Here is a 19,160-nt window from a genome sequence, read left to right as displayed (position 1 = left end):
TCCAGTTGCACAGCTAGTAAGCATTAAAAACTATGATTCTAACTCAATTGTTGTGCTTCTAGTCTGCTCATTCATTCAACAAAGATAAATAAGTAATATTGTACCATGTGCCTGGCACCCGTCTAGGCGGTGAATAATGATACAGAAAACCGTGACAGACTTTATCTCTTTCTTTATGAAATCCAGTCTAGTAATTTTCCATTGAGAATCTTCTTTGAAACTCCCCAAATGGGGTGTGATGGCCAGGGGTGAGTCTTCAAACCCCTTTAGAAACAATTGTGATGAAACTTTGATTTCCAGGCTATCTTGGTGGTTTAAGCTCCTAAAATTCTTTAAGTTTGAATGTTTTTCAGTTTTTAGCACACTTCCTTATTCATTATTTATTAAATGAAGTGGTCTATTCTATATTACCTTCAAATATTTAAAAATGTCTTTATTCTTGCAAGGACCCTTCTGATATTTATTTTAGACCTTTCAGGGCTTGGGTAAGAGAAATACAATGGCAGGAGCAGCGATGGGCTTTGGATTCAGGCCTTGCAACCCTTCAGGGAGTGCTCTGGGCAAAAGACGCTTCCAGATTTCTCTTTGCTGCTGCGGATTCAGACACATTTGTCAACAGTGACTGCAATGCAGAATGGAAAGAGTTGTCCATCATGAGAACATAGAAAATGCCTTGAATATTAATTGCTAACATATGAAGATGGCATTCTGGGGCAGTTCAGTATAAGGAGCATGTGATAACTGGTAGAAATTATACCTATAGCTTGGGTGGATATAATTGAGTGGTCGGTTCTAACCAAGGACATTGATCAAGCAAACGCTTTCAGAAGGTGCTTTGGAACAGAATTCAGCATCCACACTGAGTCAGCTGCCTTTCATTCTTGGAGTTTTTCCAGGTTGTTTGTCCTCTCGTGGGTTGGGGGCAGAAGTTGGTTTATGAGAGAGGAATACCTTGTTAGTCAAAGGATCACAGTACTTGGTAAGCAGTTTTCCCTTCCTGCTCTCCCCCATGCCCCCACCAACGAGAGCAATATTTGGCTGGATCTCCCAACCTTGAACTAGTTACTTCATGTCTCTAAGTCTTAGTTTCTTCATGTATATACCTGTACATGAATATGGTTATATTAAACATTATATAGGTATGTTATATATATTATATATTTATTATATAACATATAAGATGTATAATATACATGGCTGATGGAATTGTAATTAAATGAAGACATAAACACAAATAGAGTTTTATAAACTCTAGAAGACTGGTTCTCACCTGGGGACAGTGTTGCCCCTCCACCCCCCAGGGAACATGTGGGACATTTGGGAGTGTCTGGAGGCATTGTTGGTTGTCACAACCGGGGAAGGGGGTGTGTTACTGGCATCTAGTGTGTAGAGGCCAGAGATACTGGTCAACATCCTACACTTCACAGGACAGCCTGCTCCTTGCCCCCTCCTCCCACCTGCAACCAAAGAACTGTTCAGCCCATAATGTCAATAGCGCTGAGGCTGAGAAATCCTGCTCTGGAGCATTGCATAGATATTGCAATCAAGTTACTGTGTGATCTTGAGGGGGCACCACATACCTCAGCTTTTAACATACAAGATCGAGAAATTGCCTATCCTAGATTATAGGATATTATGATCGCTGAATTCTAGAGAGGAAGCACATGGCAAAAGTCAAAAGGAAAAAAAACAGTCACAGATGTTTTTGGGTGAATATAGTGGAAAGTGCTACTGGTTGGAAAGTTAGCTGGTACATTACTGGATGGGAATCCATCACTAAGCAAAAGCAGATGAAAAATATACAACTCTAGGATTTATCCTAAAGAACAAGAAAGTCATGAGGAGCCGTGTGCAGGGGTATTCACTGGAACGTTGTTTAAAGCTTTTTTTAAAAAAAAATTTTTTTTTTCAACGTTTATTTATTTTTTGGGACAGAGAGAGACAGAGCATGAACAGGGGAGGGGCAGAGAGAGAGGGAGACACAGAATCGGAAACAGGCTCCAGGCTCTGAGCCATCAGCCCAGAGCCTGACGCGGGGCTCGAACTCGCAGACCACGAGATCGTGACCTGGCTGAAGTCGGACGCTTAACCGACTGCGCCACCCAGGCGCCCCTGGAACGTTGTTTATAAAGGGGACACACGGCAGAGCAAGGAGTGGATCCTGTGCAACAGCATTTCACCTGCTGCACAGCACTGGCGTGTGTAACACTCGCCCAAACAGGACAGGCTGGGCTGTCTCCTTGTTTGTTGGTGGAAAAAAGGCTCCTGGTGGTGAGCATAGCATGATGCATAGAATTGTTGACTCACTGTGTGGCACACCTGAAACGAATGTAACATTGTGTAGTAACTCTACTAAAAAATAAATTAAAATAAATAAAATAAAATAAAGGCTCCTCAAGCTGAAGACTGCAGCCACTTTCCAAGGTAAGCCAAGGTCAAGCAGAGCTGAGGCGTTTTCCCCTCCTCATCCCTCGTTTCGCCCTTCCTCTCCTTCCACACTTGGTTTTCTCTCCCTTGTCTGAGCTCTTCCTCTGCTCGGCTTCCAGGGGTAGGGAAAGCCCGGAAACACTTCAGGCTGAGGGGGAACAACAGGAAAAAGAGACCGTGCACCGGAATCAAGACACAGGCCCTTCGCCAGGTCTGCCGGCTCCATTTGCCTGTTATTTCTGCACATTGTTCACAGCACAGGTCTGAGCTAATATTCTGGCAGGAAACATGGGTCCAGCTAGACAGAACAGCAAGCTGTGTGTTGCGGAGTTAGATAGCGTGAAAAATCTTTGAAGACTTTGCTGATGATTTCCTTTCATCAAATATTTATTTATGTATGCCAAGGGGCCTTGGCAGGCTGGGTGGGCCAGAGGCGATGAGGACAAGGGTCTCAAGAGGTTTAGGGCTACTTGTGGAGCTGGGTGGCTGCCCAAGTAATTGTGTGCCAATCAAGCCTGAGAGCCGAGGCCTGGAGGACTTGATTGTAACCCGGATCAATAACAGAGGTTTCCGAAGGGAGGTGAAGACATCTGCATTTCCATGGAAATGCATAAATGTCAATTGAATTACTGTGGAAGAATAAACTCATAAAGACACTAAGGGTTGTAGTTAAGACCTCTGGACTTAACATCAGACAGGCCAGGTTTTTCATTCTGTTTCCAACACTCACTGGTTTTGTGACTTTGGACCGTAGTTACTATCATTATTATTATTGCTGTCCAATCCCATTTAAAAGCTACTGGATTTTAGGAGCAGATAGTAGCCAGAAAAGGGAGACCAAGCATGAGATATACTGACAGCTGGAGTCTAAGAAAGAGGGCGAAATGCTCTATCGTGGAGCATTGTTCATAAAGGTGAAAAATGGGAAATGAGGGACTGGGGTTGTCATTCGGCAGTTTCTCCTTGTATAAAAGGAGGAAAATAACAGGGTCAAACCCAAAGAGTTGGTGTGAGGATTAAATGAGTTAACTATGAGTAATGCCTAGCATAGAGTAAGCCATTATTCTGATTTCTGCGATTACTTCCATTACTTCCATACTTCCGTCATATGTGCACAGACAATGTTAAGAAATCTCCATGGCGTCTGTATTCTTGGGAGTGGAATAAGAAGTCAAGATATGAGGGATTTAGACTTTTTACTTCATACCGTTCTCTTTTTTATTTTAAATTTTTTTAACGTTTTATTTATTTTTGAGACAGGGAGAGACAGCATGAACAGGGGAGGGTCAGAGAGAGGGAGACACAGAATCTGAAACAGGCTCCAGGCTCCAAGCCGTCAGCACAGAGCCCGACGCGGGGCTCGAACTCACGGACCGCGAGTCATGACCTGAGCCCAAGTCGGCCGCTTAACTGAGCCACCCAGGCGCCCCGACTCTTTTTTATTTTTAAAAAGAGATTTTAAATAAGATCTTAAAACTGTGTTACTGTGGGGGCGCCGGGGTGGCTCAGTCGGTCGAGCGTCCGACTTCGGCTCAGGTCATGATCTCCCGGTTCGTGAGTTTGAGCCCCGCGTCAGGCTCTGGGCTGATGGCTCGGAGCCTGGAGCCTGCTTCCGATTCTGTGTCTCCCTCTCTCTCTGCCCCTCCCCCATTCATGCTCTGTCTCTCTCTGTCTCAAAAATAAACAAACATTAAAAAAAAATTAAAAAAAAAACTGTGTTACATAATTTGTTTTATACGATATAAACAGGTAGAACAATTCAAGCTCTGAGTGTATGGGACTTCAGTTTCAGAAATATAAAGGTGTGACCTTTGATTCTGAAATTGGGTTATTTGGGTTGATATTAAACTCTTCCAGCCTTAACTTTCTGTAAAATGGGTATAGTAGCACCTACCTCATAGGATTAAATGCTATCATACGATGGAAGGGTCCTGCATGTGCCTTACACCTCATCCATTCTCAACACATATTAGTTTACTATTGTAATTAAAAAAAATTTTTTTAAATGTTTTTATTTATTTTTGAGACAGGGAGAGACAGAGCATGATGGGGGAGGGTCAGAGAGAGAGGGAGACACAGAATCCGAAGCGGGCTCCAGGCTCTGAGCTGTCAGCACAGAGCCCGACGTGGGGCTCAAACTCACAGACCGTGAGATCCTGACCTGAGCCGAAGTGGGACGCTCAACCGACTGAGCCACCCACGCGCCCCAGTTTACTATTTTTATACCATCCCATCATCTCTCCTATCCTTTCTTCTCATTTTCATCACCTCTTCCTTAATCACCAGATGAAATTCAAGTTGGCCCTTATGGAGAATGGCACAGAAGCAACAGAGTTCATCCTCTTGGGATTAACAGACGACCCTCATCTTCAGGTCCCCCTCCTCCTGGTATTTTTATTCATCTACCTCATCACTCTGGTTGGGAATGGGGGGATGATGGCAATCATCCGCGCAGACCCCCACCTCCACACTCCAATGTATTTTTTCCTCAGTAACCTCTCCTTCGTAGACCTGGGCTACTCGTCAGCGGTAGCTCCTAAAATGGTGGCCGCACTGCATTCAGGGAGCAAAGTCATCACCTACAATGGATGTGCTGCTCAGTTCTTCTTCTTTGTGGGTTTTGCCACTGTCGAGTGCTACCTCCTGGCCTCCATGGCCTACGACCGCCATGCAGCTGTGTGTAGGCCACTCCATTACTCCACCACCATGACGGCAGGTGTGTGTGCCCTCCTGACTGCTGGCTCCTATGTCTGTGGCTTCCTCAATGCCTCCATTCACACGGCAAACACCTTTAGACTCTCATTCTGTGGCTCTCACGAAGTAAATCATTTCTTCTGCGACATTCCGCCACTCTTAACTCTCTCGTGTTCTGACACTCGCATCAGCAGCTTGGCTGTCTTCTGTGTCGTGGGCTTCAACGTCTTCTTCACCCTCCTGGTCATCCTCATCTCTTACTTCTTCATATACATCGCCATTCAAAGGATGCGTTCTGCGGAAGGACGCAAGAAAGCCTTCTCTACCTGTGCCTCCCACCTCACTGCTGTCACCATCTTCTATGGAACCATCATCTTCATGTACTTACAGCCCAGCTCCAGCGAGTCAATGGACACGGACAAAATTGCTTCTGTGTTTTACTCGGTGGTGATTCCCATGCTGAACCCCTTGATCTACAGCCTTAGGAACAAAGAGGTAAAAAATGCTCTCTGGAAAATACGCAACCAACTTTATCCTCCGTCGTTAAGTGTGAGTAGGAAGTAGACAGGTAACTGGGGGGGATACACCTTCCCTCAGACCTAGATGCCATTGAACTCTGAGGTTTGGCAAATTTCAGCTCTTTTTTTCTCCAAGAACAGTGGTTACTCCTGCCACTTGGGGAAATCACAAAAGCAGCACTTTAAAAATTTTTTTTAAATGTTTATTTACTTTTGAAACAGAGGGAGACAGAGCACAAGTGGGGGAGGAACAGAGAGAGAGGGAGACATGGAATCTGAAGCAGGCTCCAGGCTCTGAGCTGTCAGCACAGAGCCCGATTCGGGGCTCGAACCCACCAACCGTGAGATGATGACCTGAGCCGAAGTCAGATGCTTAACCGACTGAGCCACCCAAGTGCCCCACAAAAGCAGCACTTTAAAATGTCTCACTCGGGGAGGTAATCTATTTAGTGAAAAGCAACATGGGACATTTAAACCCTTCTTGCACTAGTTTCTTGAGGTGATTCAAAGCAGAAGATCAAAGCCTAAACTCAATGCACTGGATTTCCCCTTCCTTATTTTTAATTAGAAGAAATTTCCATTCACTATTAAAATTTGGTGTAAGGATCACATTCTTCGTTGTGGAATATTTATCATTTGAAATGCACTGCATTATGCTTTTCATCTTTGGTCCATGGGTTTGAAAGTTAAAGCTTCTACTGCAGACAAAGGATGTTTTTATTAATTTTAATAATGCCTCGGAGAAAGTTTCGCTCAAAGGACAGGGCACTGGACCCAGAGTCAGATGCCCCAGCTGTCAGTCCTTCCAGCCGCACCCAGCGCCCCCCCCCCCTCCACACACACATTCCTGTTCACTCATTGGTGGAGCACATTGTATTCTCAGTCTCCTTCTGCCAATGTGTTGGGACAGCTTTGGTAAAAAAACAAAAAAACAAAAAACCCCCAGTGAGCCACCTTTGTATGTAACAGTTTCAGATAAGCTGTTTAAACTTTAACCCAAATAAACATATCTTTCTTGAGAGAGTTTGCACTCTGTTCTATGCTCTTGGCCTTTGTCTAACATAATTACCAAAGCTTGTGGAAGGTTTGGAGGAAAAAGCATTTTTTTTCCCCAAGGGCTATGAAAGAGGAGATTTGTCTTCTGGATTAAACGCTTGCATTTTTAGCACCTTTAAGTTCGGTGAATCTATGATGAATACACATAATAGCTTTCTGTGCCCTCTTGACTTCTGTTTTTTCAATAATTCAGTTCACCTCTGGATCCCTGTTGCATTCCGATGTTCTTTAATTAGCTGCTACAAGAATGAAGAAGCCTGTAGAAATTTACCTACCTCCTAAATGTGAATGGCACAGTGACGGACAGCCCAAGTCCACCTTTGGGTCTTATTTTGTGTGCGGGATGGTATCAGCAAATGTGTGTGTGGGAGGCGGTGATTAATTTTACTTCTCACATATCTACGGCTTCGTGGTGTTTATAGCCACAATTAGTCTAAGTCACTACATATTTCATGATATCAACATCTCAAAAACAATGAAAAAAGAATTTCTGTTTTAAATGTGAAAACCAGAAATCTTGGTGGGCTAAAGCAGGGACCTTAGAAAGCCAAATTCATTTTGAAATTACCAAACTCATTCTGCGCAGGGCAACCTCTAACTGAGGAGAGGCGATCGTGGGTCTGGTGGAGAGAAGAGCAAAGAGGGAATTTTGGAAATGAGGTTGACCTTTAGGAGAAACTTCCCCTGGCACACGGCCACCGCCACCTGAAGAGACCAGGAGCTTCTCCTGGATCCAAGACCTTGACTCCCTGGACCTGCCTCCTCTACCCTCCCCCCCCCCCCCCCAGAAGAGTGGCCTACTGAGCAATACACCTAGGAGAACAGTCTTTAGAAGCCAACATCCACTTCACATAGGAGTGGCCACTTCTCGGTGACTTACAGAAGTCACGGAGCTCAAGGGCGCCCAGATTGGGAAGTGAGTCTGGGAGGAGTTATCTGAGTGCCTTTTGGTCTGAGCTCAGCTTCTTTTCCTATTCGATCAATATAATTGGGTTCTTTTCCTCTTCTTTCTTTTTTTTTTTTAAGTTTATTTATTTTTAAAAGAGACAGAGAGAGAGCAGAGGTGCGGCAGAGAGAAAAGGAGAGACAGAATCCCAGGCAGGCTCTGCACCATCAGCGAGGAGCCCAACACAGGGCTTGAACTCGTGAATTGTGAGATCATGACCTGAGCTGAAACCAAGAGTCAGACACCTAACTGACTGAGCCACCCAGGTGCCCCTCTCTTCTTTCTGTTCGTCTTCTACCTCCCTTTTCCCCTTCTTCTTTTTCTCTTCTCCTTTATTTTCTTCTCAACCCCTTTCTATCCTCAACCCAACCAAGAACTCTCCTCACCATAGGGGCCATTAGGCTTCTATGAAAAATCAAATTCTAGGGTTTGTATATCGTAGCTGTTACAGTACCTAGTAAGATGTATTTCTGGGTGTGTTTCTTGTCCTTCCACACCTCAATTTAGGCAGAAAAGCATGAGTGAGAGGTCTAATGCCTATATATTTCTCTTTCCTGTGGAAGCCTTCCCAAACTAGAGTTACAGTGGACTGCAGATGGGTATAAGGGAATACCAGTTCTAGGGACAAGAGCTAGATAAAAATCCTTACTCTTCTTATCAGGTGTATGACCTCAAGAAAGTCATTTAATCTCTTTGAACCCAACATGCAGGGTCAATCGTTCAGATGACATGAGATAAAGTCTGTGGATGTGCCAAGCATGATGAATGCATATTTGATGCAGCAGATTCCTGTGCAAGCTGTCACCCGGCTATCCTGTGCTCCCCGCTTCTGGCTTCTTTTTTATTTTTTTTTAATGTTTCTTTTTGAGAGAGAGAGCACAAGCAGGGGAGGGGCAGAGAGAAAGAGAGATACAGATTCTGAAGCAGGCTCCAGGCTTTCAGCACAGAGCCCGACGGGGCTCAAATCCACAAACTGTGAGATCATGACCTGAGCTGAAGTTGGACACTTAACCAACTGAGCCGTCCAGGTGCAACCCCCCCCCCACCCCGGTCTCGGCTTTTGGCTTCTGAACTCCCTCCCTCTCTACCCCATCCAAGTCCAAGCTTTTATTTCCATCCATTGCCTAATTTCCTTTGTTCCAAGCTCCCAATTCCACATCACACACATTTCAAGCTGATATCACATGAGTATTCATTTCCAGAAGGTACTCAGAAGGAGACAGCTTGTCGCCAGCAAGACATTAATTTACAGAATCCACATTCCTGTGGGGAGCTTTTCACTTCCACATGGGAAATCCGTCAAACGGAGACTAAATGCCCATTTGGTTATTAACAACACCCACCCTCTCCCTGCGGGGATGGTCTGATGAATGCGGAAGCACTGAGTAAGGCTTGTAGCTCAGGAGAGTTAAGGCACGGGAAGACTTCCCTTCTCGAAGTGGCCAAAAACAGAAAGTGAAAACACATCAATCAAGACGATTATTTATACCAGGATACATTACCCCTTTGGAAAAGGATTCATGATTGCGTTATTCTAACTATGAGGCTCCCTTTGTATATTAGATGGTTTGTTTAGTTTTAGGTGTGGGGAAAGGAAAATTAAAATATTAGGAGTCTTTGACCATTGAAGCTAATATTACAAAGTCATAACTCTTTAGCCTTCAAAGAGTCTTTAAAAATAACCTAGACCAACCCTCTCATTTTATAGTTGACAACCCCGATTCCCACAGTTTAATGTGCTTCAACTCATAGGGAACCAAGTCTTACCAGACTTATTCATCCTTTATATTCTATAAAGTTTTTGAAGTGTCAGAAGACATTTTTACACTTTGACTTTCATTGTTCACCACCAGGTAGATTTTTGTGCTTCAGTTTTGCAGCTGAGGACACCAGAACTTTGAGAAGTTAGCTTACCTGCCTACTGTTCATAAGAGGAGCCAAGATTTGAACATGAGTCTTGCCTTCCCTGCCCAATTCTCTGAGAAAGAACAAGTGACCTTATATTTTAGTAAGTTTCAACAAAGAACTTATTTCATGTATAAATCATTTACAGACAGTCTTTCGTGATAAGTCCCTGCCGTGTGGAAAGGCACTGTGGAGAATACAAACAAATGTAAGATGGTAAGATATAATTCCTACTCCAACAAAGCAAATCTTCCTGCATACATGGGCACTGGTGCAATGTGCTTTGAGATTAATGACTCAGGATTCAATAACTTTGTTGGCAGGAATTTTTCCTATACTCCACGGAACACAAATGGATCAGAGCACATTTGTTTTCAGCTTTGAGAGTTGGAGTTGACACTTTGAATGCTACAGCCCACAGAGCGAGCCAGCCTCAGCCAATGTTTACTGGGCCCTGAGCACAGGCTGCACGAAAGGCATGGTGTGAGGTCTCTGAAGGAACCTGGCCACAGACAACACCATTCTTGCTTTGGAAATGGTTGTAGCTTGCAAATCATGCAGGTAAAACAAGACACGTACTACAAGGTAGATGGCAATTCAAGGCATTTGTGGTCATTGTCGAGTGGGTAGTATGGAAAAGAATAATTAGAACTCTTCAGAGACGAGACAGAATCCTGTGAGCAAGGAAAACTCCTTGGAGGAAGGGGAACTTGAGCCAAGCTCTGAAGGGGTGATGTAGAAGGAGCCCAGAATTCCAACATAGGAGACTTAGCTTCTGGTCAAAACCCTACCACTTACTAGCTGTGAAACTGGCAAAGTCACTTATCTCTGAGCCAATTCCTTCCACGTCAAAGTGGAGATAGTAGCAGGCTACATCTTCCTCAAAGATGTCATAGGGTCAAAGTAGATAATGGACAGGAGAGCATTTTTAGAGTTGCTACCTTCTTGCTAATAGTATTGCTGCTGATAACAAAATCATTAGCAGAGCTGAATGGGGAGTTTTTGACCACCAGGGACCCACCTGAACCCAGGAATAGAGATGGGATGGCACATGGCAGGAGCTTCTGTTGGCAGAGGCTTGTAGGAAAAGTAAACCACTCAGATTTCAAGTAGATGGGCCACCAGCTCCTCAGTCCATTACTTCTGCAGGCAATTAGGATTTGCTCCCATCTGACCGGTTGAAGAGCCTGGACCTGTGAGAGCCATGGTGTCCTTACAGAGAAATCAGTTTCATAGCAAAACTTCTGTAGGATTCCACCACTCAGATACCCAGATCCAAGCCCAAGAACCTCACCTCCTATTCATGACATGAGATTTCTCAGTTGTTGGTCTGTGATTATTTCATAAGGGGTGTGGGGGTGGGGTGGGGTGTGTGGGGGGGTATAAGTTTTTGTAGCATGCTTAACCAGCAAAAAGTTAGCGTCTACACGTACATACAAAGTCAGGGTATGTATGCATATACCCATATATTAAAACTCCCTACAAATCAGCAGGAAAAAGACAGACAGCCCAATAGAAAAACACAAAATTGAGTTATTCAGTCTATTGTTCATGTCTTACCTCCAGTCTGGGGTAATGATGAACAGCGCTGATACGAACTTTTTGTCATGTGTCCCAGTGCACATGTGCATTCAATTCTGTAGGGTATATATGTCTGAATGTGGAATTGCTGAATCAGAGGTGAACAAGGGAACATTATTTTCTAAAGTAGTTGTACCAATTTCTACTCGCATCCACAGTGTGAGAATTCCCACTGCCAACACTTGGGATTACTGGGTTCTTAAATTATGCCAATTCGATGAGAGGTTAATGGTTTTTATTGTTGTTCAATTTGTATTTTTTGATTGCTGATGATGTTAAACATACTTTTGTGGGATATTTTTCAATTCTTTTAGCCATTTTCAATTGTTGTGTAAAAATAAACTACAAATAGATATAAACAGAATGCATGGAATGGATACATATAGGCTTCTGCTCTATTCCTGACTTGGATGATGTCTTTATTGGTGTTTGTAGCTATTACTAAACTCAACCTACATGTTTTATGCACTTTTTTGTGTATGTGTGTGTGTGTGTGGGTGTGTGTGTGAATACACATATATGAGTAAAAATGTTAACAAAGGAAAATGAAACATAGTTCATATTCATTCCTATATTTCAAAATAGAAATTTATGTACTTTTCTGTTATGTGTCATGTTATGTACTTTTCTGTATAAGATGTATTTCATAATACTAATAAACAATGTTAAAAAAGATACATCTGACAGGGTTCCTATATTTAGGAACTTTATAGCATAAACTAAAGTGGAGACAGCACCTACATATAGGTAACTTTAATTCTATGTAGCAAATGATAAAAAACAACAAGAGATACACATAAATTGCTATGGAAGAATGAAGAAAGAAAAGATCCCTGGCCCAGGTGGGGAGGGCTGGCTGTGGGGAGGGGGCACTAAAAAATGAAAACATTTGCTCTGGAAAAGACACAGCAAAATGAGAATGAAACTATGCAGATGTATTCAGCAAAGTGTTGTGTTTGTCTGGAACGTAATATTCATGAAGAGAAGTAATGGAAAATAAGTTTGGAATGATGTAAGCTGGTGCCCAACTGTGAAGAATATTCTCTTTTAAGTTAAGATGTTCCAATTTAAACTACAGATTCAAACTCAACTATGGAAAGTCTAGATATCATGCACGTATCAGGACTAAAGGTGGAATCCTAACTCCTGTAGACCATTTAGAACAGTTTTGCACATGCATCTGTGTTGAGTCAAAGCATTTTATGTACTTCAGGTAAATTGTTCAGCATTTTTTGTGTGAACACATATCCACCCAAAAAGTTATTTCAGCTTTTGTTGGAGCAGACATTGGTCATGTTTTGAAGTATCTGGAATCCATTTTCCTTCTTAAAAACATTGTGACTTCCTTGGAGAATGATCTCACCATCACTGGGTTGTTGGGAGAATCTTAAAAACATTGTGACTTCCTTGGAGAATGATCTCACCATCACTGGGTTGTTGGGAGAATACCCTGTGTCTGCCCGAGTCTATGGGGAGGCAAAGCAAGGAGGCCTTTCCTTCCCTGGCCCCTAGAGAGAGATTCTTACAGAGAAGCGCATGGAGGTGTACAGAGGGCAGGTATGAGTTCTAAGCTCAGCCAATTAGAAGTTCTCACTCTTCCAAATTTGAACCTGTGGCAAGAGATAATGCACAGCTGGAAGGCTTGGGGTTCATTTGCCCCAGTGGTGGGATTCAGGTGGGGCCATTCCAGACAGGACATAGTTTCTTTATTGCTGACTTCTGTCCCTTCGTCTTCCAAAATGCCCTTGGTTCCTGCCTTTTGCCCAGTTGCCCACAGATTCTGTGAACTTCATGATATCCTTTCAAAATTACTTCCTTTTTTTTTCTGTATGTTAGCCTGAGTCGGCCCGTAATAAAACATAACTGATACATCTAGCATGTGAGAGACACTCCGCCAGGGATTATATAGCGAATAAGAGACCAGATCCCAGCCTCAAGAAATTGAGAAATAGAGTGGAAATGTAACATTTTAAAAAGAGGGAGAAATAAAACCCGCAATAATACAAGAGGAATCTGTCAGCATTCTAACTAGTGAGTCAGTGGGAAAATGAATAATGCAGAGAAAGCATTGCCACAAAATTTATCTTAGCAGCAGAAAGCAAAGTAATTACCAAGCCATTCATTTTGTCATCGCGTTTTCTTGCTAACAATGCTGATTAAGATCCAGAGTTATTGCTATGGAGATGAAAGAGGCCTCGGGCTACTTCTGTCCCACCATCATGTTTCAGATGAGGAAGCTGAGGCCCGGGGAAGTGGTCTGGTGTCCAGGAAGCGGCCGAACCCGCTCTCGTGCCATGATCCACCCCTGCAGACCCTCACGCACGTCACAGCTGTGCTGGCCGGTGGCCAGTCCCACACCATGCTTGCAAACACCCACTTTTACTTCTCCTTGGATATTTCTGATAGAATCACTCTTTGTCCTTATGAACACGTAATTGGTTCTCTCTTCTGATAATGGCCACTTTATACCTAAGTGACACTTGGACCTGGCTACAGCTGGAAAGAATGTGCTATCTAAGAGCCAACATGTTGTCTTTCTAGCAGCAACTTCTCTTTAGGACCCCAGCTACCTTCCCTTCACGTTTCCTCTCTTCAATCCCAGGCATCTCTTATGCCAGTAATAGTGTCTCCCGTGGTGATGCCACGGGGAGCTGCCTGGGCCTCAGAGCCGCACTCCCTCCAGGAACTGCCTTCAGGGAGCTACCTGTCCCAAGGTAACCTGCAACCAAGACTGCGCAGTGAAGGACACAAAGGCCTGCCCCCCTTGTCTTGTTCCTTTGAGATGGCTTCTGAGGGCCATCCTAGCTCCAGAGAGCACCAAAGGATAGGCTGAGGCCCTGTGTCTGGGCCTGTCGCCATCTGTCCCTGACAGGTGCCATTCCCAAGAGCATCCCCCAGTGAGCCACCTGCATGCAAATCTCAGTCTCAGAGCCTGTTTCCCAGAAAATATGATCTAAGAAATCTCCTCACCCTCTCTCAATTCTGAGAGCTTCTCACCGTCAAATAATATTGTTTTACTTTTTCAGGAAGGTGAGCTTTGTGGTCTCAGAGATAAAATCCTACATCTCCAGACTTGTTTTCTGAAGTAAACAGAAAATAATAGCCCTGAGTTTCAAGCACACGACTTTCACGTTCCCTGGAGAGGTAAAGAGCCTTAGGGGCCATCACCTCCCTTCCCCAAGGATTTCCTGAGGGTTTCCTGTGTGCCAGGGGGCTCGGCTGGGCACTGTCACTTTTGTTTCTCACTTCTGTTAGCATTGAATTCATTATCCTAATATGATGCTCCATAGAAGCTCAGAGAAGTGAGGTGACCTCACTGAAGGTCACCCAGCTGGAGAAACGTATCCTACTAAACGATAAGGGGTTGGTCATCTTCTCCTTTGGGTCCTTAGCACCTGGCTTACTACCTGGCACCTAGCAGGTGTTCAAGGATTCGTCTTACTGAATGGATGGATGATTGGATCCTCAAGGAAAAGGAATTATAATTTTACTGAGCACCTGTACCCTGCCAAATTTGTTTTTCTGTATTTCAATGTACGTTATCTCCTTAAATTTCACAACAAATGGGTGAGGGATGAATTAAATTTCCCATTTCACAGATGGCAAAACCGAGGCTCAGATACACAGGCGCTAAGTGCTAGAACTAGGATTCTAATCCACTCTGTTTTTGGGGGGCTGTATATGCCTTCCTCTGTACCTAGACCCCCACACGCTCTCCCATTTCTCAGATAAGGAAAGAGAAGCACAGAAGCCTTAAGCGGCTCTACCTAAGTCGTGTTGCTAAAGTGGCAATAGCAAGACTAGACCTAGATTTTCCGTCTCTTCCTCCACAACACCAACTAGTTGTCTTGCTACGTGCGCTCGGAATCCGTAGGGCTGTGGCTGCCTTTTCGAAACATGGTTGGTAGGATGTCATTCTCACTTAGATCGCAAAACTCCTCACCAAATGTAAAACGGAAAATGTAGGCCACCTGCCCATGTGATTGTGTTTCATAACTCAGAGCTAAAAATAGCTCTGGGCTTGCTTGGCCTGTTTATAAGATATTAAAAGCTCATATTTAAATTCACTCGCCTTCTGGATTAATGTCAAGATTATGGCTTTTCCAGATTCCTTTCTCTCCCTGTCTCTATCTCATCCAACAGGGAGTGGATTAGGCTTGTCCACATTATTTTCCACATGAATTACTAAGCGTTTATTTTCAAAGATGAATTTCACGGCCTTATTCTCTTTTCTGTACCTGCAGAATTCATTTTTGAAGGCAGAATAGAGAAACGGTTAAGGACACGGGCCCTAGAGCCAGATGGGGGTTAAGGCCGTCTATTCTTGGGCAAAACATGAAACCTTTGTCTTCGTTTCCTCGTCAGTGAAATGAAGACGAAACAATACCTATTTCCTAGGATTGTTTTGAGGGTTAAACAAATGAATTCATGGCCAGTGTTTAACTCAATTCCCAGCACACGCAGGGAGTGCACAAATAAGATAACGAAAAATAAAAATCAACACAACAAGAAGTCACCGCCACCTGGCATATGACCAGTTTGTCCCCGTTGGCCTGGGACTTTCTGGATTTAGCACTGAAAGTCGCAAGCGCCAGGGAACCCCTCCGTCCTGGAAGCAAACAAAAATTTCTGAACTACTCATTAATTCCCCAAATATATATTGATAACTAATACATTCCAGATGTGTTGATGGTGTTTGAAAGGTAAACATGACAAAACGAATCCTCCCAGGGTGCTCAAGCTAATGAGACAGAGTCATGAAAGAGGCATATTATATGTGGCTGTCCTGAAGGCTGGCATGAAACGTTCGGAGTAGAACTCTGAACTACCTTGTTCCCAGGGGACAGTTTGTAGGGATTTCACGGGTGACACGCTTCTAAGAGGGAATTTTTTCCCCTGAATGCTAACTAACACTATGAGGAGTTAACAGGTTTACCTAGCAAAATGCATTTCTATAAGAACTAAGTTCAACAGCTTTCTTAGCTACAATACTTCTCAGCAGTGACTTTAATAGGCTAATGGGTGTTGGACTCTGTATTTAAGTTTTCTTTCCAACTTTTAAAATTGCTTGATAGCACAGAATTTTTGTGGGGGACTTGTGGAATGAGACCAGTGTTGCATAGAGCTTTGACAGAAAGAAAATCTAGATGAGGTCTGGAATTGAATAGAGAAATCTCAGAATAAAGGGGCACCTGAGTGGCTCAGTTGGTTAAGTGTTCAGCTCAGGTCATGATCTCACGGTTCATGGGTTCAAGCCCCGCGTCGGAATCTGTGCTGACAGCTAGGCACCTATAGCCTGCTTCAGATTCTGTGTCTGCCTCTCTTTCTGCCCCTGCCCCGCTCATGCTCTGTCTGTCTGTTTCTCTCTCTCAAAAATAAATAAATATTTAAACAAATTTTTGAAAAGAAATCTCAGAGTAGGGAGAAAGGCTGCAAACCTCAGCTCCTCATAAATGGTGCAGTCCTGCTTAGTTGTGACAGCCTGAGCTGTGGTTCTTAACCTTTTTTAGTTCACGAGTCTCCAATTTGATGAACACATAAATGCACAGAGGATAAAAGGCCTCAATTCAGAGGCTTGAACTTTGCAAGAACATACCGGAGAGATGCTGTGTCTCCTTAGGAACTGAAAAATCTGGTTCTCCAAGAGAATTCTGAGCTGTCATATCAGCAGGGATGGGGGAAAAAAAAGCCTGCAAAATCTGAGATGAATTCTGACCCAAGAAATTCTCAATTGTAGAGTAGCATAAAGAATCATGGGGACGCACAAAAGCAGTACATGCACAAGATAATACTAATCCTGTTGATACATCAAGTGCTGGCTATTATGTGCATTACTTTAATCAGGAGGTAATTTCTCATGGTAGTTTATGCCGTGGCTTCTGATATCAGAGTCCCAGTTCGGGAGATTGTTTTTGCTGTTTGCTGGCAATGCAACCCTGGGGAAATTATTAACATCTCTCTCAGGCCTAGAATTCCCATCTACAAAGTGGTGATCATAACAGAATCTTGTTTGTAAGGCTTGGTGGAGGTCACATGACATAACTTTTGCGGCCTTGTGCCTACTCATCGTAAAGCTCAGGAAACACTAGGTATTATTATCAATATTATTAGTTGGATAATATTAATTATCTTTATTTCACAGAGGAAGCAACTGAGGACAGGAGTGGTATGTAACAGATTAATCCTATCAACCACATTCACCTCCGAGATAACCATCATTCACTGATGATGAGGAACTGAAAAGCAATATCATATTTTTAAAGCATATTTTAAGCAGTGCCTCATCTTTGCAGAAGACATATTTAAATAAAACAAAATAATGTACTTGGACCTTTTCTAAATTATATTTATCCTAATCACCACTTACTTATGTGAATCGTATTTATATCTTTGTGAATCACATACTTATCTATATGAATCCTACCCAGACTTCTGTGGGTTCTCTCTGTGGGTCAGAAGCTCCCTGAGGGTGTCTCTACATTTTGGGGACACCCAGAATTGTTCTCAACAAGAATTATATAAACTCAAGGTACTCTTTTCTTTTTTCTTTTTTAATGTTTATTTTGAGAGAAAGAGAGAGAGAGTGAATGAGCAGGGGAGGGGCAGAGAGAGAAAGAGAGAGGAAGAGAGAGAACCCCAAGCATAGAGCCCGACCCAGAGCTCGAACTCACGAACTGTGAGATCATGACCTGAACCAAAGTCAAGAGTCAGACAGCCACCACAGCCACCTGGGTGCCCCTAAGTTACTCTTTTCTGATTTAAGAGACATTCTCATATGTCTAGGATCTGATGCTGATATCATTCTGTTTCGATGTTCTCCGATCTCTCCTCTGTTCAGCTATATGGAAGAGAGAGAGAGAGAGAGAGAGAGAGAGAGAGACCAAGGGAGGGAGGGAGAGAGAGGGCCAGGGAGCCAGTTGGAAGTATGTCTTTACCTACTTTCTTTTCTTCTTTCCTCCCTCTCTCCCTCCCTCCCTTCATTCCTTCCTTCCTTCCTTCTTCCCTCTCTCCCTTCCTTCCTTCTTCCCTCTCCCTTCCTTCCTTCCTTCCTTCCTTCCTTCCTTCCTTCCTTCCTTCCTCCCTTCCTTCCTTCCTTCCTTCCTTCCTTCCTTCCTTCTTCCCTCTCTCCCTTCCTTCCTTCCTTCCTTCTTCCCTCTCTTCCTTCCTTCCTTCCTTCCTTCCTTCTTCCTTCTCTCCCTTCCTTCCTTCCTTCCTTCTTCCCTATCTTCCTTCCTTCCTTCCTTCCTTCCTTCCTTCCTTCCTTCCTTCCTTTTTTTTTATCTGTGGTGGTAGGAACACTAACACGAGATCTACCCTCTTAACTTTTTCAGTGCACAATACTGTATTGTTACCTATAGGCACTGTGTTGTACAGCACATCTCTAGAACTTATTCATTTTGTATGACCAAAATTTTATACTCGTTAAGTGGCAACTCCCCATTTCAACCCTTCCCTCCAGCCCCTGGCAACCACCATTCTACTCAATTTCTATGAGTTTTACTATTTTAGATACTGTATGTAAGTGGAATTATGCAGTATTTGTCTTGTGACTGGCTTATTTCACTTAACATAATGTCCTCCAAGTTCTTTCATGTTGTTACACATGGTAGGAATTTCATTCTTTTTTGAGGCTCAATAATACCCCCTTGTATGTATATACCACATTTTCTTGCTTTTTAAACTAAATTCTAGTTAGTAAACGTATAGTGTAATGTTGGTTTCAGGAGTAGAATTGAATGATTCGTCACCTAAATATAACATCCACTGCCCATTGAAACAAGTGCCCTCCTTAATACCCATCCCTCACCCACCTCCCTCCATCAACCCTCAGATTGTTCTCTATAGCTAAGACTCTCTTATGGTTGGCTTCCCTCTCTTTTTTCCCCCTTACCCTGTGTTCATCGATTTGTTTCTTAAATTCTACATATAAGTGAAATCGTATGGTGTTTGTCTTTCTCTGACTTATTTTGCTTAGCATAATATACTCTAGCTCCATCCAGTCATTATAAATGGCAAGATTTCATTCTTTTTTG

General features: G+C 43.3%; 1 protein-coding gene across 1 annotated transcript; it reads left to right on the top strand.

Moving 5' to 3' along the window:
• Positions 1–4,731: 4,731 nt before the first annotated feature.
• LOC122482825 (olfactory receptor 1444) lies at positions 4,732–5,685 on the top strand. The gene has a single exon (XM_043579120.1). It carries the CDS (start codon positions 4,735–4,737, stop codon positions 5,683–5,685), a length of 951 nt encoding a protein of 316 aa, XP_043435055.1. The 5' UTR covers positions 4,732–4,734.
• Positions 5,686–19,160: the final 13,475 nt, after the last annotated feature.

This window comes from Prionailurus bengalensis, chromosome D1 (genome assembly GCF_016509475.1).
Source record: "Prionailurus bengalensis isolate Pbe53 chromosome D1, Fcat_Pben_1.1_paternal_pri, whole genome shotgun sequence".
Classification (NCBI taxonomy): Eukaryota; Metazoa; Chordata; class Mammalia; order Carnivora; family Felidae; genus Prionailurus; species Prionailurus bengalensis.
The sequence above is the reverse complement of the archived record's forward strand: the minus strand, read 5'-3'. Positions and strand labels throughout refer to the sequence as shown.